This window comes from Vanellus vanellus, assembly GCF_965231255.1.
Source record: "Vanellus vanellus genome assembly, chromosome: 1".
In the NCBI taxonomy this organism is placed as follows: domain Eukaryota; kingdom Metazoa; phylum Chordata; class Aves; order Charadriiformes; family Charadriidae; genus Vanellus; species Vanellus vanellus.
The window spans coordinates 62,851,071-62,867,840 of NC_138905.1; the positions used below are offsets into that span (position 1 = coordinate 62,851,071).

At 36.7% G+C, this 16,770-nt stretch overlaps 2 protein-coding genes across 2 annotated transcripts in view; one reads left to right on the forward strand and one right to left on the reverse strand.

The window, feature by feature from the left end:
- Positions 1–9,692: 9,692 nt before the first annotated feature.
- Positions 9,693–10,930, forward strand: PMCH (pro-melanin concentrating hormone; the record flags this gene model as incomplete). Its single annotated transcript, XM_082480497.1, has 3 exons — positions 9,693–9,941; positions 10,451–10,652; positions 10,881–10,930. 3 exons carry the CDS (start codon positions 9,693–9,695, stop codon positions 10,928–10,930), a joined length of 501 nt encoding a protein of 166 aa, XP_082336623.1.
- A 373-nt stretch (positions 10,931–11,303) lies between these two features.
- The window catches only part of PARPBP (PARP1 binding protein), a gene marked incomplete at both ends in the record, with an annotated part of 55,303 nt that continues 49,836 nt past the window's right edge, over positions 11,304–16,770 (reverse strand). The window contains 2 exons of the mRNA XM_082481980.1: positions 11,304–11,638; positions 12,290–12,440. Of these exons, the coding sequence (XP_082338106.1) occupies positions 11,304–11,638; positions 12,290–12,440 (486 nt within the window). The remainder of the gene's footprint in view (positions 11,639–12,289; positions 12,441–16,770) is intronic.

A 16,770-nucleotide genomic window follows, 5' to 3' on the forward strand; every position in this document is an offset into this window, starting at 1 on the left:
CTTACTTCCTTAAAAGTCACTTACAACTCAATGTCCATAGCTGGCAGGGCCAGCAAATATGAAAACGGAGTATGTTTTGGGATGCATGCTGATAGCATCTCAGACAATCAGATATACTGTCAGCAAGTAATTATTCTTTCAATGTGAATCAATGTGGATACAGCTATGAATGGCAGACGGCATCCCCCAAAATGGTGAGATAGAGTAATTTCAGCTGCAAACAGTACTTTTATCCAAAATTTGGCATCTAAATGAATGACCAAGTTGAAGTCATAACGTTTGGCAAAAGTCATTGCAGCAGTACGCTACCCAAAGAAGACAGCTGATGTTACTTGCCTTTAGACAAAATGACCCTTAATATTCAAAATATGAGGTATGCCAAACAAGTGCTAAACACAGGGATATACTAGGCTAAATATTTAAATTTTTCCTAGGAAATTAACTGAGTCTTACAAAATATATAACTCTGGCTAAGGCAAACCTTTCACAATTCTATATCAATGCAAAAAAATATCGATATTTCACTGACAACAATGCTATCTCCCATGAAAGACATCCCTGATTAAAACAGCATTTGTTCACAACTAGAACAAGATTATTTTAAAGCAGGTTGGTTTTGCTTCTAATTAACTAAATTTTTGTGTAATTCTTTATCTTGTGGCATTGATCTTTGTAGACCTGGATGCTCATCTGTCCGGTGGACTGCTGCCACAGTTAACAATCCCGGCGCCAGTGTTTATAGACTTGTTCAAAGCTTGTTGAAAGCACTGGATAACAACAATCCACCCATCTGGATAGACAAGACTAAAAAAACCAGACATCTGCCAGAGCAATTTTGCTGACTCCAACAGGCCCTCAATTTATGGGAATTACAAAGCATGCTGGCATAGAGGTACATAATATGTCCAGAACCTTATGTGATTTCTCCTGGACAGCTTCCATTGGAATCTCCAGTGTGACTGCCATTCTGTGCAGTACCTCTTGAAAACTTTCATAAGTATCTGGCTGTACATTTGAGTACCAATGGTAGTGCAGTCTCATCTGCAGATGTAGGTAATGCAGTGTAGAAACTGTATGATTAGCAGCCTGCAACTCCTCTTCCTCAGAGCCTGAGAGACAGATGTTTCAATCATCTACTAAGTTCACATGCTTTGGAGGAAGATCTGACTGTAATTGTTATAACAGAATCAGGTACTTCTGCTATAACAGAATTTGGCTAGATTGCTGGCAAAAGTACCAGTCAAGAAAAAGTGTTGCAAGGGTACAATAGTCATTAAATCATAGCGTCACTTGTAGACCTTGGATAACAATCACAAGCAATGCAATAATGACCTACTGCTGTAATTAAGAGATCACAAATATTCTAAGGTTCTGTACACCACAGTACTAATACCATATGAAAGGCAGGAGGAAACAGTAGAATAGTCAGGATCGAGGACTGGTTTGGCAAACAAAAGAGAGAATACCAGGTGGGTCCTTTGTAGGTTTTGAATTTCACTTCACAAGAACAGAATAAAAAGATATCTGATTCCTCATGCTAGGACCCAGGTGAAGAAACCCAGACCCATGCCTTAGGTACGTGACTCAGCTTACCACATGAAAAGTATACTAGAGCATTTCTGTGTTCTCTTTAGGCGTCACAGCTGCTTGTAAACACCTCTGACCTTTCATTTCAAGAATTACTTACAAAATCGCATATCTCAAGAACGTACCTCACATCCAAAGCAGCGTAAAAATACTTTGCGGACTCATAAAGCAATGTTATTGCTTCACAAGAAACAAGATTCTTAAAACCCAAGGCTTATACTCTGTCATAGGAACAAAACATTAGTAGACACAACCCAGATGAAAATGCAGTTCTTTTTGACCTGTGACAATATTGGTAATAACCTTCTTTACCTTACCCAGACTTCTGTCCTATAAAGTTGCAAACAAGAACGCAACACTCCCAAATGCAAACCATGGTCAGTCTTATGATCGTTATGTATCAGCAATAGCATTCACTGCCCTTCAGAGATTTGATTCACTAATGGTTCCAGGAGCATTCATCCAGCACTTTCAACGGGCAATACTTCTAAAGAAAGTCTTCTGCCTCAGTGTTAGTTACGCAAAATGAATGACTCACCTCAGCACTATCAAAACTGTATGAGCAGTAGAGGTGTAGAAATCACAGGAGTTCTAGCAGACTTGCACTGGATGGCCAGTTCACGGCCTCTCCCAGATCTCCTGTACTCAAATGAACTTCAAAATTGCAATTGCACCTCCTGCTTTTTCATGTGGTTTTTTTTTTTTTCTTGGCTGAAATCCTCTCATCTGCCTGCAAATAAAAGAGGCCTGGTCTTGTTTAGCTTCTGTATTATTCTTATAAGGAAGTTCCTGCTGTTGGTTGATTTCAGAAAAATTGGTTGTGGCTCATCCACAGTAATTTTGTGCGCTAGGGACTTCTCTCAGAAATGCAAATTCTTACATCGAAACAGACTAATTCAAACCCTTTTTACAGAATACAAATGCAAGTGCAAAGAGGGACATATACAATTGTATTGCGTTTGCGTGGCAAGGTTTTGGCAACGAGGAGGGCTGCAAGGGTAGCTTCTGTGCGAAGCTTCTAGAAGCTTCCCCTATGTCTGATACAGCCAATGCCAGCTGGCTCCAAGTCCAACCCACTGCTGGCCAAGGCTGACCCACTGCTGGCCAAGGCCAAGCCCATCAGCAATGGTGGTAGCCCCTCTGGGATAACATAGTTTAGAAGGGGGAAAAAAAACCTGCACAACAGTAACCACAGCCAGAGAGAGGTGTGAGAATATGTGAGAGGAGCAACTCTGCAGACACCAAGGTCAGTGAAGAAGGAGAGGGAGGAGGTGCTCCAGGCGCTGGAGCAGAGATGCCCCTGCAGCCCATGATGAAGACCATGGTGAAGCAGCTGTCCCCCTGCAGCCCATAGAGGTTGATGGTGCAGCAGAGATCCACCTTTAGCCCATGGAGGGCCCCACACAAGCGCAGGTGGATGCACCCAAAGGAGGCTTTGACACTGTGGGAAGCCTGCACTGGAGCAGGCTCCTGGCAGGACCTGTGGAGAGGAGCCCACACTGGAGCAGGTTTGCTAGCAGGAATTTTAACCCCATGAGGGACCCACACTGGAGCAGTCTGTTCCTGAAGGATGGCAGCCCATGGAAAGGACTCAAGCTGGGGCAGTGCATGAGGAACTGCAGCCTGCGGGAAAGACACACTTTGGAGAAGCGCGTAGAGGACTGTCTCCTGTGGGAGGGACATCACACTGGAGCAGGGGAAGAATGTGAGGAGTCCTCCTCCTGAGGAAGGAGCAGGAGAGACAATGTGTGATAAACTGACCACAAACCCCATTCCCCATCCCCCTGCACTACTCAGAAGAAGGCGGTAGAGAATCCGGTAGGAAAGTTAAGCCCAGGAAGAAGGGAAGGGTGGGGTGAAGGTGTTTTAAGATTTGGTTTTATTTTCTCATTACCCTACTCTGATTTGATTGGCAATAAATTAAATTAATTTTCCCCAAGTAGAGTCTGTTTTGCCTGTGAGAGTAATTGGTGAATGATCTTTCCCTGTCCTTATCTCAACCCATGAGCCTTTTGTTATATTTTCTCTCCCCTGTCCAGCTGAGGAGGGGAGTGACAAGAGCAGCTTTGGTGGGCACCTGTGTTGTTTGATGAGGTACAGTTGGCTGAAGAGAAACAAAATAGTCTAAAAGCATACACAAAGGCCAGGCATTCTGGCAGACATAGCAAAGCCAGACTGAGTTTAATAAAGCTTAAGAAATTACCTATACTCTGAAGTCCAAAGTTATTCCTTGGGTTATGATACTAATAACCTTCTCTGCTTACAGATTTACCTTGAATCTAACAGCATATAAAATTTAATTTGAATTTGCTGTAATCAGTATGTCAATATTTATAATTTTGCTATTCAATTTTTGCCTAGTGGTCTAGCTTTTATACAGGAATCTTCCTTCTTCTTTCCACTTTACTGATTAATTGGGAATCCCTTAATAGAGTTGCATATGGACTGTTTTGTAAAAGAGATTTTGGAATAAGAAACAGCTGTTGGGAGGGGGGATTGGTTTCAGGTTTTTTTTTTTTTTTCCTTTTAAAAAAAAAAAAAAAGGAATGAAAAGAACAGATCAATTAACTTCAAGCATTGGCAAATTATTCCCAGAGGAACAGAACATTTTATTCAGTAGAAAGAATTCTAAGAAAGGACATACACAGTGACCAACATGCCTACCATTACCTTTTGCTAGAAGGAACTATACATGCATTACTCAGTTCTGCTGTACAATTCCTTAAGAAATATGTTTGTTTCTACACAGTTCCTCCAAATGAAATTCTGAAATTCCTTTCAAAATAACAAACAGCAGAAAATATTTTAAAGTTTTCCCACCTGTGAAATTTATTTGTAACACAAACAAATGCAACATTTCATTCTATAAATACATAGACTGTAATTCAACAGAGGACTGAAATGGCTATTCTAGATCTTGGGCAGAAATTCAGCAAAAGTCAAGTAGTTTGCAGGGATTCATCCCCACCCTTTCCTTGTACATTCTCCCAGCACGTAAACAGAAGATAACTTTAAGTTGTCCAAATATTTAGAGCTGTGCTCCTGCACAAGTCCAGAGCTATCCTGTTATAAGCAGCATAGTACCTACTTCATGCTAAATAACTTGTTGATTCTATGCAACTACCAATTCAGCAGTGAGGAACAATGAACTGGTGCTAGGCAAGAGTCTTAACTTCCTACAGTCAATAATGAAGTGTGCTAATTACCTCTGTTATGTCCTGTGAACTGGTGATCAGAAGTTCTTTCCATTAACAGCACAGGGAATCTCCACTATAACACCTGCTTGTTGGATCAGGGATGGGAGGTGTTTGGAACTAACACACTTAGGTATTTAAGATAGATGGTCTACACAATGGGGTGCTGTCACTGAAAGAAAGAATGTCCACCTTCAAAAGGGAGTTCCAGGCTCTGGATCTAAAATGAGCAGATATATGGGTAAATATAAGTGATACAGCTAATACCCAAGAAGGGGTTGGGATTTCAGGTACAACTCATAACCTCATTGCTTCCCATTGACTGGCTGTAGCCAGCTTCATGTCAAATGTGCTAGCCAGATTCCATTTACATTCCAGTTTGAAGCAAAACAACTGGCTAGCCCAAAAACAGTATAGAAAATCTAGGATTCCTCTTTAAGGCTTAAGAAGGAACTGCAGTTCTTCAGCAAATAAATCCTTTCTGGATTTTTTTTTACCTCCATTTATCTCAGTGCTAAATAAAATGCACAAATAAATTAATACCACCACAGTTGATTCTTTTCATTCTATCCAAGATCACAAGAAAAAGGATTAGGAAAAAAAAATAAATCTATGCCTGAGAAATTAAAACAGATTCACCTAAGTCTCTGACCCAATGCACAAAGTATATGGTTAACTATTGCCAAAATGGATCTCTTAATAAAATGTGCCACAAATTTATTTTTTCTAATAAAAAAAATTAATACATTCAGTTATTTATCAAGGTAAGAAAATGCTAGGTTGTTACTCAAAACTAGCCAAATGTTTTAAGTGACCTGGAAATGCACATCTCATGAACATAACTCCATGCTTTTACGTTCTGTAGGGATAAAAAAGATAGTCTCCATTTCCTTCTTTACTACTAGAGGATCCCACAAATGAACAAGCACATTATGAGGAGTTTGACTTTGGTTTTAAATGTGTCTTCCAAAGTCTCAGTATGTGCGGCTCTTGGTTCAAGTAACAAATATTTTTTAACTGCACTCAAAAAAGACTGCAATACATCTTTTTGTATAAAATTTACAAGAGCCAAACTAAAAAAAAACAAAACCCAAAACCAAACAAACAAAAAAAACCCACAAAAACAACAAAAACAACCCCACCACACAAAAAACCACACCATCACACCAAACCACCAACCCCACCACCTTTTAAGATCAGAAGTAGTATGCTACCGGGCAAATTAACATTGACCAGGTATTTTTGTGCTATTTTAAGAGTGTCATGGTTTAGGCTGAATCAACTACTGGGGACATGGGGGACCCCAAATGGGACCGACAGATGCTCCCCTCTACCCCTCTTCAAAGAGAGAGGCAGAGGAGGAAAGAGAGACTTATGAGTTTAGAAGGAACTAAGCTACTTTAATGAAATATTAATAAAATAAAAAGAAATAATGAAATATATACAAAACTGTATCAGGCTCCCAGGATGACAATCACGTCACTGGCTGGCACTGGGGCAGTCCCAGGCTGGACTCAGTGATGGACGGGAACTGGATTCCGGATCTGGATCACAGGCAGACAAACAGACAGAGTCCTCCTCAGGCATTGGCCATGGAAGAGAGGTGACCCTTTGATCCCTCAGCTTTTACACTAAGCATGAGGCACAAGGGATGAAATACCCCGTTGGTCAGTTTTGGGTCACCTGTTCTGTCTGCTCCTCTCTGCAGGTGGGACCCCACTGCGCTTTTCCACTTCTGACCCTCCAACAGGGCAAGTAACAAAGTGAGATGCCCTTGGCTGTTATAGCAATAAGTATAAGCAAGAGTCTCTCTGCATACCATGCCTGGGCATCAGCTATAAACAATTGGTCTTATCACTCTGAGTGAATGAACAGTGTCTGCATAATATGCTGTTAATTTCAGTAGTTAGAAGAGGCTTAGCAAAGAAGCAAAATTAGTGAACCAAATTTTTCCTGTTTTACCTCAAACCAAGACAGAGTCTGTAAAATGATTTCTTAAAGTTATTTAAATACTCTCTCTTGCATTGCAAAGTTTTAAAATTCTGATAATAATAAAACAATATTTGGCTTTATACCAGATACACCTGTTTTATTCATTGTTCAGTCAATACTAGGCATTAGGCTCCAACACTTGTACATGGCAATTACAGTAGTTATAAGACCAAATAAAACTAATACAATTGTTTCATGACGCATTCCTAGAACAATTCAAAATGAGTATGAGACAAATTTCAGGCACATTATCACCTAGATTTTATTTACTCACATATAACACATCAGATTTCAGATTTTAAGAGCTCATATTTCATTGTAACAAGATGCAATGTAGAAGCAAGGAAAGTTTCCAAAAATAATTGTTATTGCTCTGTAAGCAGCACTAGGTTATTATTTACTATAAAAATAAAAAGCCCATTTGATGAACAATGATAAAACACAGAAGCTGGTATATTAAAAGATTTTACATTTTCACTAAAATTGCAAGTTTCACAACGAAAAGGAAAAAACGCAAACAGTGTTAGGATTCACAAACGCATTATGAAGAGATGTGCACAGTGCACTGCAAATCTGCAGGTGTACAAGTGTTATCTACTGCTCTGAACAGGCAGAAAAGTCACTGAATTTATAGACATGTGCTATTGATTTCTTAGACTAATTAGGAGGATCTATTAATTATCACTAGAATCACCTCAGATCTTCAACAATCCTTAAAAATTAACAGCCAGTTCAAAAAGCACTAGAGGATACTGGCGGGAGTACCGTAAGTTTGCCCTGATCTTATATTCTTCCACAGACATCAGCTTATAGACAAAGTAGACAACTAAATAGACACTGTAGATCAACTTTCCAATTGATCCAGGTCAGTTCCTATTTTAGCTACTTTGTATTAAATGAAAGAGAAACATTTGAAAGCAAGCCTGTGTGATATATGCTGCGTACCTGTGGGTATGATAGTTTCAGATAGCAGAAGTTCTTGCCGCATGCACAATTACTGGGTGGACAGCTTGGTCCCCAACTCTTAATTAATGTAACAACATATAAAGAGAAAGGTTTGCTGTCAATGGCAGCTCCAAAGCGCTCCTGTCCTGCTTAGGCTGAGCTAAATGAAGAGTACCGTTACAGAGCATACATGGCTTTTGCTGTATTAATGAACCAAACTGTACAAGTACTGAATATGACGGAAGAATACAAATTAGCAAAGGGAGGTTGCATAGAAGTATAAAACAATATACAGTTGACTTTCAAATTTGTCTCCTCTGTAGCCAGGCAACTAAAGCCAAAGGAAAGAAACCACTTCAATTGCCCAGAAGCAAGTACAGGCTCTACAGCACGGAAATGAAAAGAATGAAACAATAATTTTATTTGTCAGAGATGCTCTGCCCAGAAAGGATTAAATGCACTTTCCTCATCTGGGGAGAAGCGGGCATACCCAAAATGTTTCTTAGTCAAAGTCTGCTTAGTCCAGCAGGACATATTTTCCCGCGAAACTTCCTACCAATAAGTTACTTTGGCAAGGCAGTTTGCTTTTCCAGGAAGTTTAGCAGTGAACAGTGATTAAAAATACCACAGTTCCAACAGCGCTGGTCAGTTCTTCTACATAACATCCTCCGTCTGTGGATTAGTGTTGTATCATTGCCTTTTTTCAGCAGGAATCACTATTATTCTTTCCATACTTCCTTAAGACTATTCAACACCTCTCAGCAACGCTCACATTTCCTCCTTGGAGTTTGTGTAGCAAGTACACCTTTTGTCTTTATGCCTGTTATCTGTGACTACCATTGATTGCTATCTGTGACTACCAATCTTACTTTCTTACCACTGTAAGAAATCACTTTTGCCAATAAAAAAAATTACATTTTGCTCCTAGTGTATGACAGTACAAAGAGGAGGAAAAGTAAAATGGAGAGTGAGGGAGAGAAACAAGGGGCAACCGGTACTCCTTCTGCTTAGGCACTTTCTTGATCAATTTCCTAGTGCATCTCCTTCACTAGCGGCACATTTGATTCCCTGCACTAACCTAACGGTTAAACCAAACATGAATGTAAGAGATGGGTACGAGCTAAGAGGCACACAACCACTGAATACATGGTATGTATCATTGACGTTAAGAGATTAGCTAATTTGAGCTAGCCCCATTTGCTTTCCAGATAAGGTTAAAAAGAAAATATGTTATGCAGAAACTCTTACATTTCCAAACTTCAAAGACCTTTTAAATGAAAAACTGAAGTTTACTTTTCTTTCTACACTCTTAGCAAGTATATCTGACTATATTATATTTGTAGCTGGGAAAGGTCCGTTTTCAGAAAGAAAATGCAGACAAATATAATTATTGGGTATTAATAAAGATTTCTAGACATAAGCACTAAATAATGTAACCTGACATAATGGACATCAAAATACAAATTAGCGATTTCAGGTTTAACACAGTAGCAGCCTAAGCTTTTCAAATGTCTAGTGAATCAGTTTTGATCAAGAACTACGATAGATCACACCTTTACAAGAGTCCTGCTTACTTATGTAGATTAGTTCCATTTCTTAAATTGCCTTAACTGGAAGTAAGGCTTTGTAAACAAGACAAATGGACATCGCTTTTTCTGTGAACTTTGTTATACTGATCCATCAGAAGGAACTAATCTGTACTGTTCTAAAAACATACAAAGAAACAAATTATCCATGCTAAAGAAACGTCTAAGTAGTTCTAAACAGATGGGATTAGAAGGATTATAGAAAAGGTTACTCCTTAATATGAGTCATTTTAAAAGAGTGAACTCATCAACCATTGAAGTAGTTTCCATTCAATCTGTGAAATATATAAAGTGGGCACAGATGGAGAACCTCTTAATTTACAACTGGAAAAGCTTTCTTAAAATTTGAGAACTGCTTAACTTCTATGCAAGCGTTAAGTAACTAAGAATGTGTATCTCATCGTACATGTTAATTCTCTCTCTTTCTCTTTTTTCTCAAGGTTTTCTACTCTCAGTTTCAAAATCTCTGCAAAAGGTAGAAGATGAAGATATGTTGCTAACCACATTAAATCTAGGAAAATCTCTTCGAAATGGAGACAGAACTGTGAACAGAGGAGCTATACCTTTCCTGAAGCATTATAAGACTGAAGACAGCAGTATTTTGGATGAAGAGGATGACAGAAACGTGAAGTTTTTGGTGAGCTTTCAGTGTTACGTTTTGGCTTAATTGTAAAATGGAAATCCTCTTTATAACCCTTTAGTAAACAAGTACAATAATTTAAAGCAATAACCTTGTGAATATGCAAAAATATCAGTTTAGCCTACTATAGTCAAGAATAAGTTTTGAACTGTAAGTATCTAATTTCAAGATTTTAAATGCGTAACTTGGACAGTTGAATAAAAGAAATCTGATTTTTACAGAACTATATGTAGCCAAAACTTGTAGGTAAAAGCACCTATATTTATGTTTGATTCAGCATGTCCCAATATGCAGCCACACTTTAACTTCACCAAATATAAGACTCATTATTTTATCATGTTCTTTACCATAAAACCATTTCAGCCAAAGATGGAATGCAGATCATTACATTTAAAATATCATCTTGAAAGAGAAAATACTTGCACTCTAAGTATAAAGCATAAAAAGTGAACACAACTGACTTTTAAATAAAGATAAACTGCTACTCTTGTTTTTCCTTAAAACAGGATACAGGTTCCAGACATGATTTCTTAAATCATGTTATGCCAATCAACTTCGGTAGAAAGCAACTACCTTATCTTGCACTGAAGGGAGCCATAGCTTTTCCAGCTGACACTGAAATTCAAAATATTGAATCAATACAGGAAAGAGAGACTGCAGATGAAGAAAATTCAGCTAAATTCCCTATAGGAAGAAGAGATTTTGACAGTAAGTGTATTTTCATTTTTACACAAAAATTATTCCATTCGGTAAAGTGTAATGCAATGTCTATATAGCAATTTGATGAAGGTTCATTTAGAAACTCTGGGTCTATTGTGACTTGCTGCACAGGGAAGGAAGCATTTGTTAAATTTATTAAATTAATATTTACAGAGGCCATAAAGAATACTAGTTCTTTGATGATTTAAACTTACAGGTTTGTTTTTTTTCTTGCAGTGCTCAGGTGTATGCTGGGACGAGTGTATCGACCTTGTTGGCAAGTCTGAAAACTACTGATCTACACCACCTTCTGTGAACATTAAACATTTTATTATGAATTTAATGTAATTTGAAGTTATTGTGTTTTAGTGTGGCTATACACGTGCATCCAGAAATCCTTTCCCATCACATTGTAGAGGGAAACATAATTCATTACCAAAAAGGGACATAGCTGTAATTACTAATGATGTAAATGATGTATTGGTATCAAAAAATAAAGACTTCTGCATAATATAGACTTGTATTTGTCTGGTATTATACACAGGCTACTTCCATTTATTTGAGTATGAAAGGAAGGAATTAATGAATTTCACCTTTTTCTTGCAAAATTTAAGAACTTCTGAACCATGGTCGACGTACCACGTATGCCAAAATAAAAACCTATAGTCGAAAAAAGTGAGTTAATTTTGCCTGACCAGCAATCAACTTATTCTTGCTTGCAGTTTTGCTGTGTTGTCTTTTTCCACCAATTCTGCTGTCCAATTCCATCTGAGGGTTGTTTGAAGTCTTAGGTCTTTTAGCATTTTTTTGCAAAGATGGTTCACTTTCCTTATCACAGATTACTTTGTCATTATTCAAATCCATCTGTTCATTCTTGGAGTCCTTGTTTCTTGGCTGACAACTCAGCTTTCCCGTTTCTGTATAACTTCTAGTCGGATGAACGTTTTCAGAAATAGTTCCAAGCACTGGTACATCAAGACATGAATTCATACCTTCTGTCATGCAAGAATATCAAAAACATATGTGAAGAAATAAAAAGTTACCTGGGTTTATTCATCTTTTTTTCTATCAGAGGACTGTCATGTGATTTTTTTAATCAAAGCTAGTACTTTATCAGTAAAACAAACCTATGATGGTCATTGCAGTTACATTTGCTATGTGTTCATAAGTGTACTGCCAAATTAAAATTACATTGCTTAAAAACATGTAACAGCAACTAACTCAGGGAAGTGGATTTATAACTTTAAGATATTGGAAAAGATGCTTAAACAGCCTAGAAATTATTTATATGATACAGTTTATAGTGGAGTAAAACAATTTTTTCCCTTTTTTAATGACTAAAATACAAATTTCACTTAGCTTCCTTTTGTAAAATATGAAGAAACTTTGTGCAATGTATGTAGAACGTATCAATTTTTTACCTCAAGATAGCATCAATACACATTTTTCAGATTTAGATTTTCAAAGCATTAGCATTACAATTTTAATGCAAAGACATTTAACTGATCACAGCATCTGTAGAGCAAAGAGACATGCCTATTTTTTTCTTGAAAATGTATTTACACTTAAGTTTTCATAAAGCATTGTTTCATAACATTTGAAATATCAGCCATCACATTTACTTATTCAGTCCTACTATAGCTTACCTGAGAGATATCCAGCTTTTAAAAGTTGCTTTGGTTCAGGAGGTATGCAGGTTGGAATTTGGTTACTGCTGAGAAAAAGCTGACCCTTTATTTCATTCAACTCATTTTTATACGTACATGCAAACTGAGATTTGATTGAAGATTGCTTCATCTGCAAATAGCAATTTGGTATTAGCTTTAATTATTTACAAAAGTAAAAGACAACACCTGAAAGACTAGTAAAATAATAAATTTTCCCATTATTCTGTCTTGAAAGCTTTAGATCACATAAAATACCAGAAAAATAAGTATGATCACATAAAAGATATTTATGAAGTATTCATTTACAAAGTGTAAAGGCTTTCAATAATATGAATAAATTATCCTATTAAAGTCCTAAAATAATTTTTAAATATTTTTTCATCTGTCAGAAAGTTACACACCAACTTTTAAAGCTTCAATCTAAGATCTTCTGTTGAAGTTAGCCCCCTCTTTTGATAGACTGCAGACTCTACCATTTTAAGTAGCTGTTATAGCCACTACAGTCAATTATTATACTTCTACAGCTCATCTTAGAGATGCCAGCCCATAAGTGCCAAGTATAGGCAGAGTCTCGGCACTTAACCAATTTATATATAGAACAAAACATAATAGCAACAGTGAAAAGGAATGATACATAACAAACTAAGCTTCAAAATACTTACATTTAAAACTGGAATATAAAGCATTATTTCAGATATTTCTTTGGCAAATTTCAGATTTCCCATTTACCCACAAAAATAAAGCCATTTCCTCATTGAACGCCAGTGTTCTACTCCACATTTGTGAAAACATACCCATGTGGAGTAAGTTGCCAGAAATCTACAGTACTGAAGAACACTATTGTACCCGGTTCTGCATGCTCATCTCCACTTCCTAATCTTGGAAGCAGGGAACCTAGTCTCATACCACAGGTAAATAAAAGTATTTGGCTCAGCTACAAAAAATTAAATAGAATTTTTCTATATATTCAATATATCCATATTTAATGGAATCAATGGTTACAGGTTAAACTTCCTCAGTTTACACTTAAGTGACAGCTTCACAACAGCTTAAACTTTCAGGGTCAAGCTTTGTAGTTTCTGGTGAATTTATCACAAATGCTATAGACTCTGCAAAGCAAATTCTGCACTCACTTCCATTTGAAAATCTACTGGATTATTAAAAAAAAAAATATGTTGAAAGGCATAGCACAGGGCAGATAATTACAATATATTAGGATTTTTAGCAAATAATTCTATTACAACAGCACAGGTGAATCCAAATAAATTTGAGCTGAACTGGTGCTACAGCACAAATATCAGTAAAAAGAAAGAACAAGAAACTGTCACAGAAGAAATATATATATATACACTATATATATATAAATAGCAGGAATGATTTGGCAAATAAGAAGTTTACAGCCACTTTTCTGATTAAGAAGTTTGCATTATGCAAGTCTACTTTTCTTCTTGACACAAGCATTTTTAAATCTTACAGTTCAGGTCTGACTTTATAGATGCATTTTTCTTCCAACTCAAAATCTCAGATTCAGACAGAAAGAAAGAAAAGAATACATTCCCAGAAACTTCCTTTCACAGGGGCCTTGATCCACAAAATTTAGTTTTCATGCATATAAGATACCAGACTCCAGTTTTTTTTCATTGAGATGCAACCTAAGTATCTCTTCAGGATACTGCAGTTGACCAGGTGAACACAACTAGTCTTTTTGGAAAAAAATATCCCAATTATTTACAGAAACATAGTTCTTTTTTCTGACTTAACATGTCTGTACATATTCAGTTTTACTTTAAACTCAGCATTCCCTTCAAGAGTTAAAAAAAAGCCAATTTTCCCAGTTGTCCATCACTCTCAAAGTGCCATTTCTCTGTGCCAGATAACAGTCTGGGAAGAAAGGCAGATTTAACAGGGAGAACTAGCCAGCCTGACTCTCAACAATTCTAATCTTTAAGTGTTAATTGACTCTGTATTTAAAAAATTTACTGTAAAGTAAGACTATATACATAGATATTTATAAGGTTTTTTGTGCTTAAGTTTATGCCTTAGCTTACTGCATCATTAAGTGCATGTCATTAACTTTATACTCCTTCCGGAAAGTGTTTTGAAGGATAGAAACCTATACGCAGAATAAGCTTAAGAATTTGAATAATTGAAAATGCAACTCTAATCTATCTTAAATTTAATCAACATCCTATTGTACAATTACAATATTCAGAATATAAGGGGCTTACATTTTCTTTAAGGTTACTGTAATATTAATGAAAAATATTTTCCTGTATTTGCTATGTTTCTTAAACACTTCATCTTAATCCTTTAAAATTCCCTCAATTCTTAATTATTTTTCAGCAAGCTACACACAAACAATTACACAACAATAAATTGCAGAGTTCTATCACATATTCATATTGCAAGGGGCAAATAAGCTACAATTTGTGGCGAGCTGATGAAGAACATCAAACTTGATCAAGAAAGCCTGACACTTACCATTCTACATTTTTTGGGACATCAGGGTTTCTTTTTACCACCCCCATCCAACACTGCACTAATTTAGTTTGCAGGCATTAGAATATGTGGAGTCAGAGGACAGAAGTCAAGCTCAAATACTGAAAAACTTGCAGCACAAAACCACCTGTCTGTTTCAGCTTCACTGAAGCTTCAAATATGCCTCAAAACTTCAGTGTGTATTGCATCACATACCATTTAGCTATGTGCAAACAGTATACAAAGCTCTACCAAATATGACTGTTTCAGCTGATGCCAGTAGTAATCTAGAGGATGTATACAAATGAAGAGTGCAAGACAATTTTTTGAAGCAGTCAAATGTCCCAACTAGTCTAGGAATGTACATTCACTAATAAAAAAAAAAGTATTATACAGAGTGAGGTAGCAATAAGTAAATTTTAATAGCCTGAAGGCAGAACAAAAGAGCACAAGTCTCGTGCTGAATTAAAAAGTAGAGCTTCACTGGAATGTTTTTAAAGAAAAAAAAGCAACTTAACTTGATTGAAGCACACATACTGAAGCCTGTCGACAGCTTGAAATAGCTCGAGTTCTTTTACACTAAATAGCCTGAAATCCACGGCTTTGAGGGCACCACCCCAATGACCCACAGCTCCGGGAGAGCAAAAGATGTTGGGAGCTCAATTTGCTAATCAAGTATTTGCATGCAGTCAACTTGGACTTCCTATCCCCTCTCCTCTTCACAAGCAAGTGGGATGTTGGTGCTATCCCTCAACAAAGAAATTCTGCTGCATTTCAGAAAAAGGGGTTTGTTGTTATAGCTGTTCAGCTGGAAGAAAGTATGATACAATTTAAGACAGTGTTTCAGCACATGTAGATCAATTAGCAGTCCTAACAAGTATATAAAGCAGGACATTCTCCCACCTTGACTTCTATATCTAGAGAAGGTTTTCAGTTGTTTGAGATGCCAACATGAAACATTCACTTTTATATGAAATATTAATGGTGCATGCTCTATTTATTTCTAAAAGTTACTCGATAATCTATTCCAGATCTCCTTCCAGCATTCTGCATACAGACAGTACTGCCAATATTTAGTCACTAAGAATGTTGAGATTTGGTTTTTATACACTGGAATGAAATAATAGAATTTGAAAACCTACATCAGTAACAACAAACACATGTTTTTACTTTCTAGCCAAACGATTAGAGTACTATTTTGAAGAGGAAAAGAGATAAAAAGAGAAAATGTCTTTCGTCCACCCTTACCCTTGTCCTTTTAGAAAAAAAATAAAATTAAAGGTAAGTTGAAAGAGAAAGTTGAAAAAGGGAAGGGAGTGCAAAGGGAAGAGTAACAAAACAATAAAAGGTAAGTATCATTGCCAAACCAAAGCATCATGTTATTCAAACATGAAAAATGTCCTGAATATCTCAGGTAATACCAAGCTTTTATTATACTGAAACTGTAATTTTTTTTTAGCATGACATTGTACCAGCCTTTTGCTATCCCAAATTAACCTACTACAGTTTTGAGAACATTTAACCTCAAATAACTTCATTATTGGGTTTTGAAAGTACTTAAAACTCACAGCTATGGATCCTCAGAAAGTAGTTCAGGGGTCTTGTAGAAAGAAAAATGGTATTTTCTACACAAGTGTGATTTATCATCTGACACTAATAATAAAGTCTTTCTTCAGATTTCGTACTGAACAAAGTTTTTCTCCCCTACCTCTCTCTCCTCCCAATACTCATTTTTAGCATATTTCATACACATTGAAACTACTAGTCAGCTTAACGTTCTCCATAATTATATTCCACTTCAAAATAAATAATTCCTGCTACAGTAGAAAAGACTACTACCTGAGGAAGACTTTTTTTCTCTATTACTATGAATTTTCTGCTCACAATTACAGTGGGCATACAGAAAACTCTCGATAACTTCCTGTTGATAGTTTTCCAAGTCACAGTTTATTTGAACTGGAATCACAAATAGGCAAAACAAT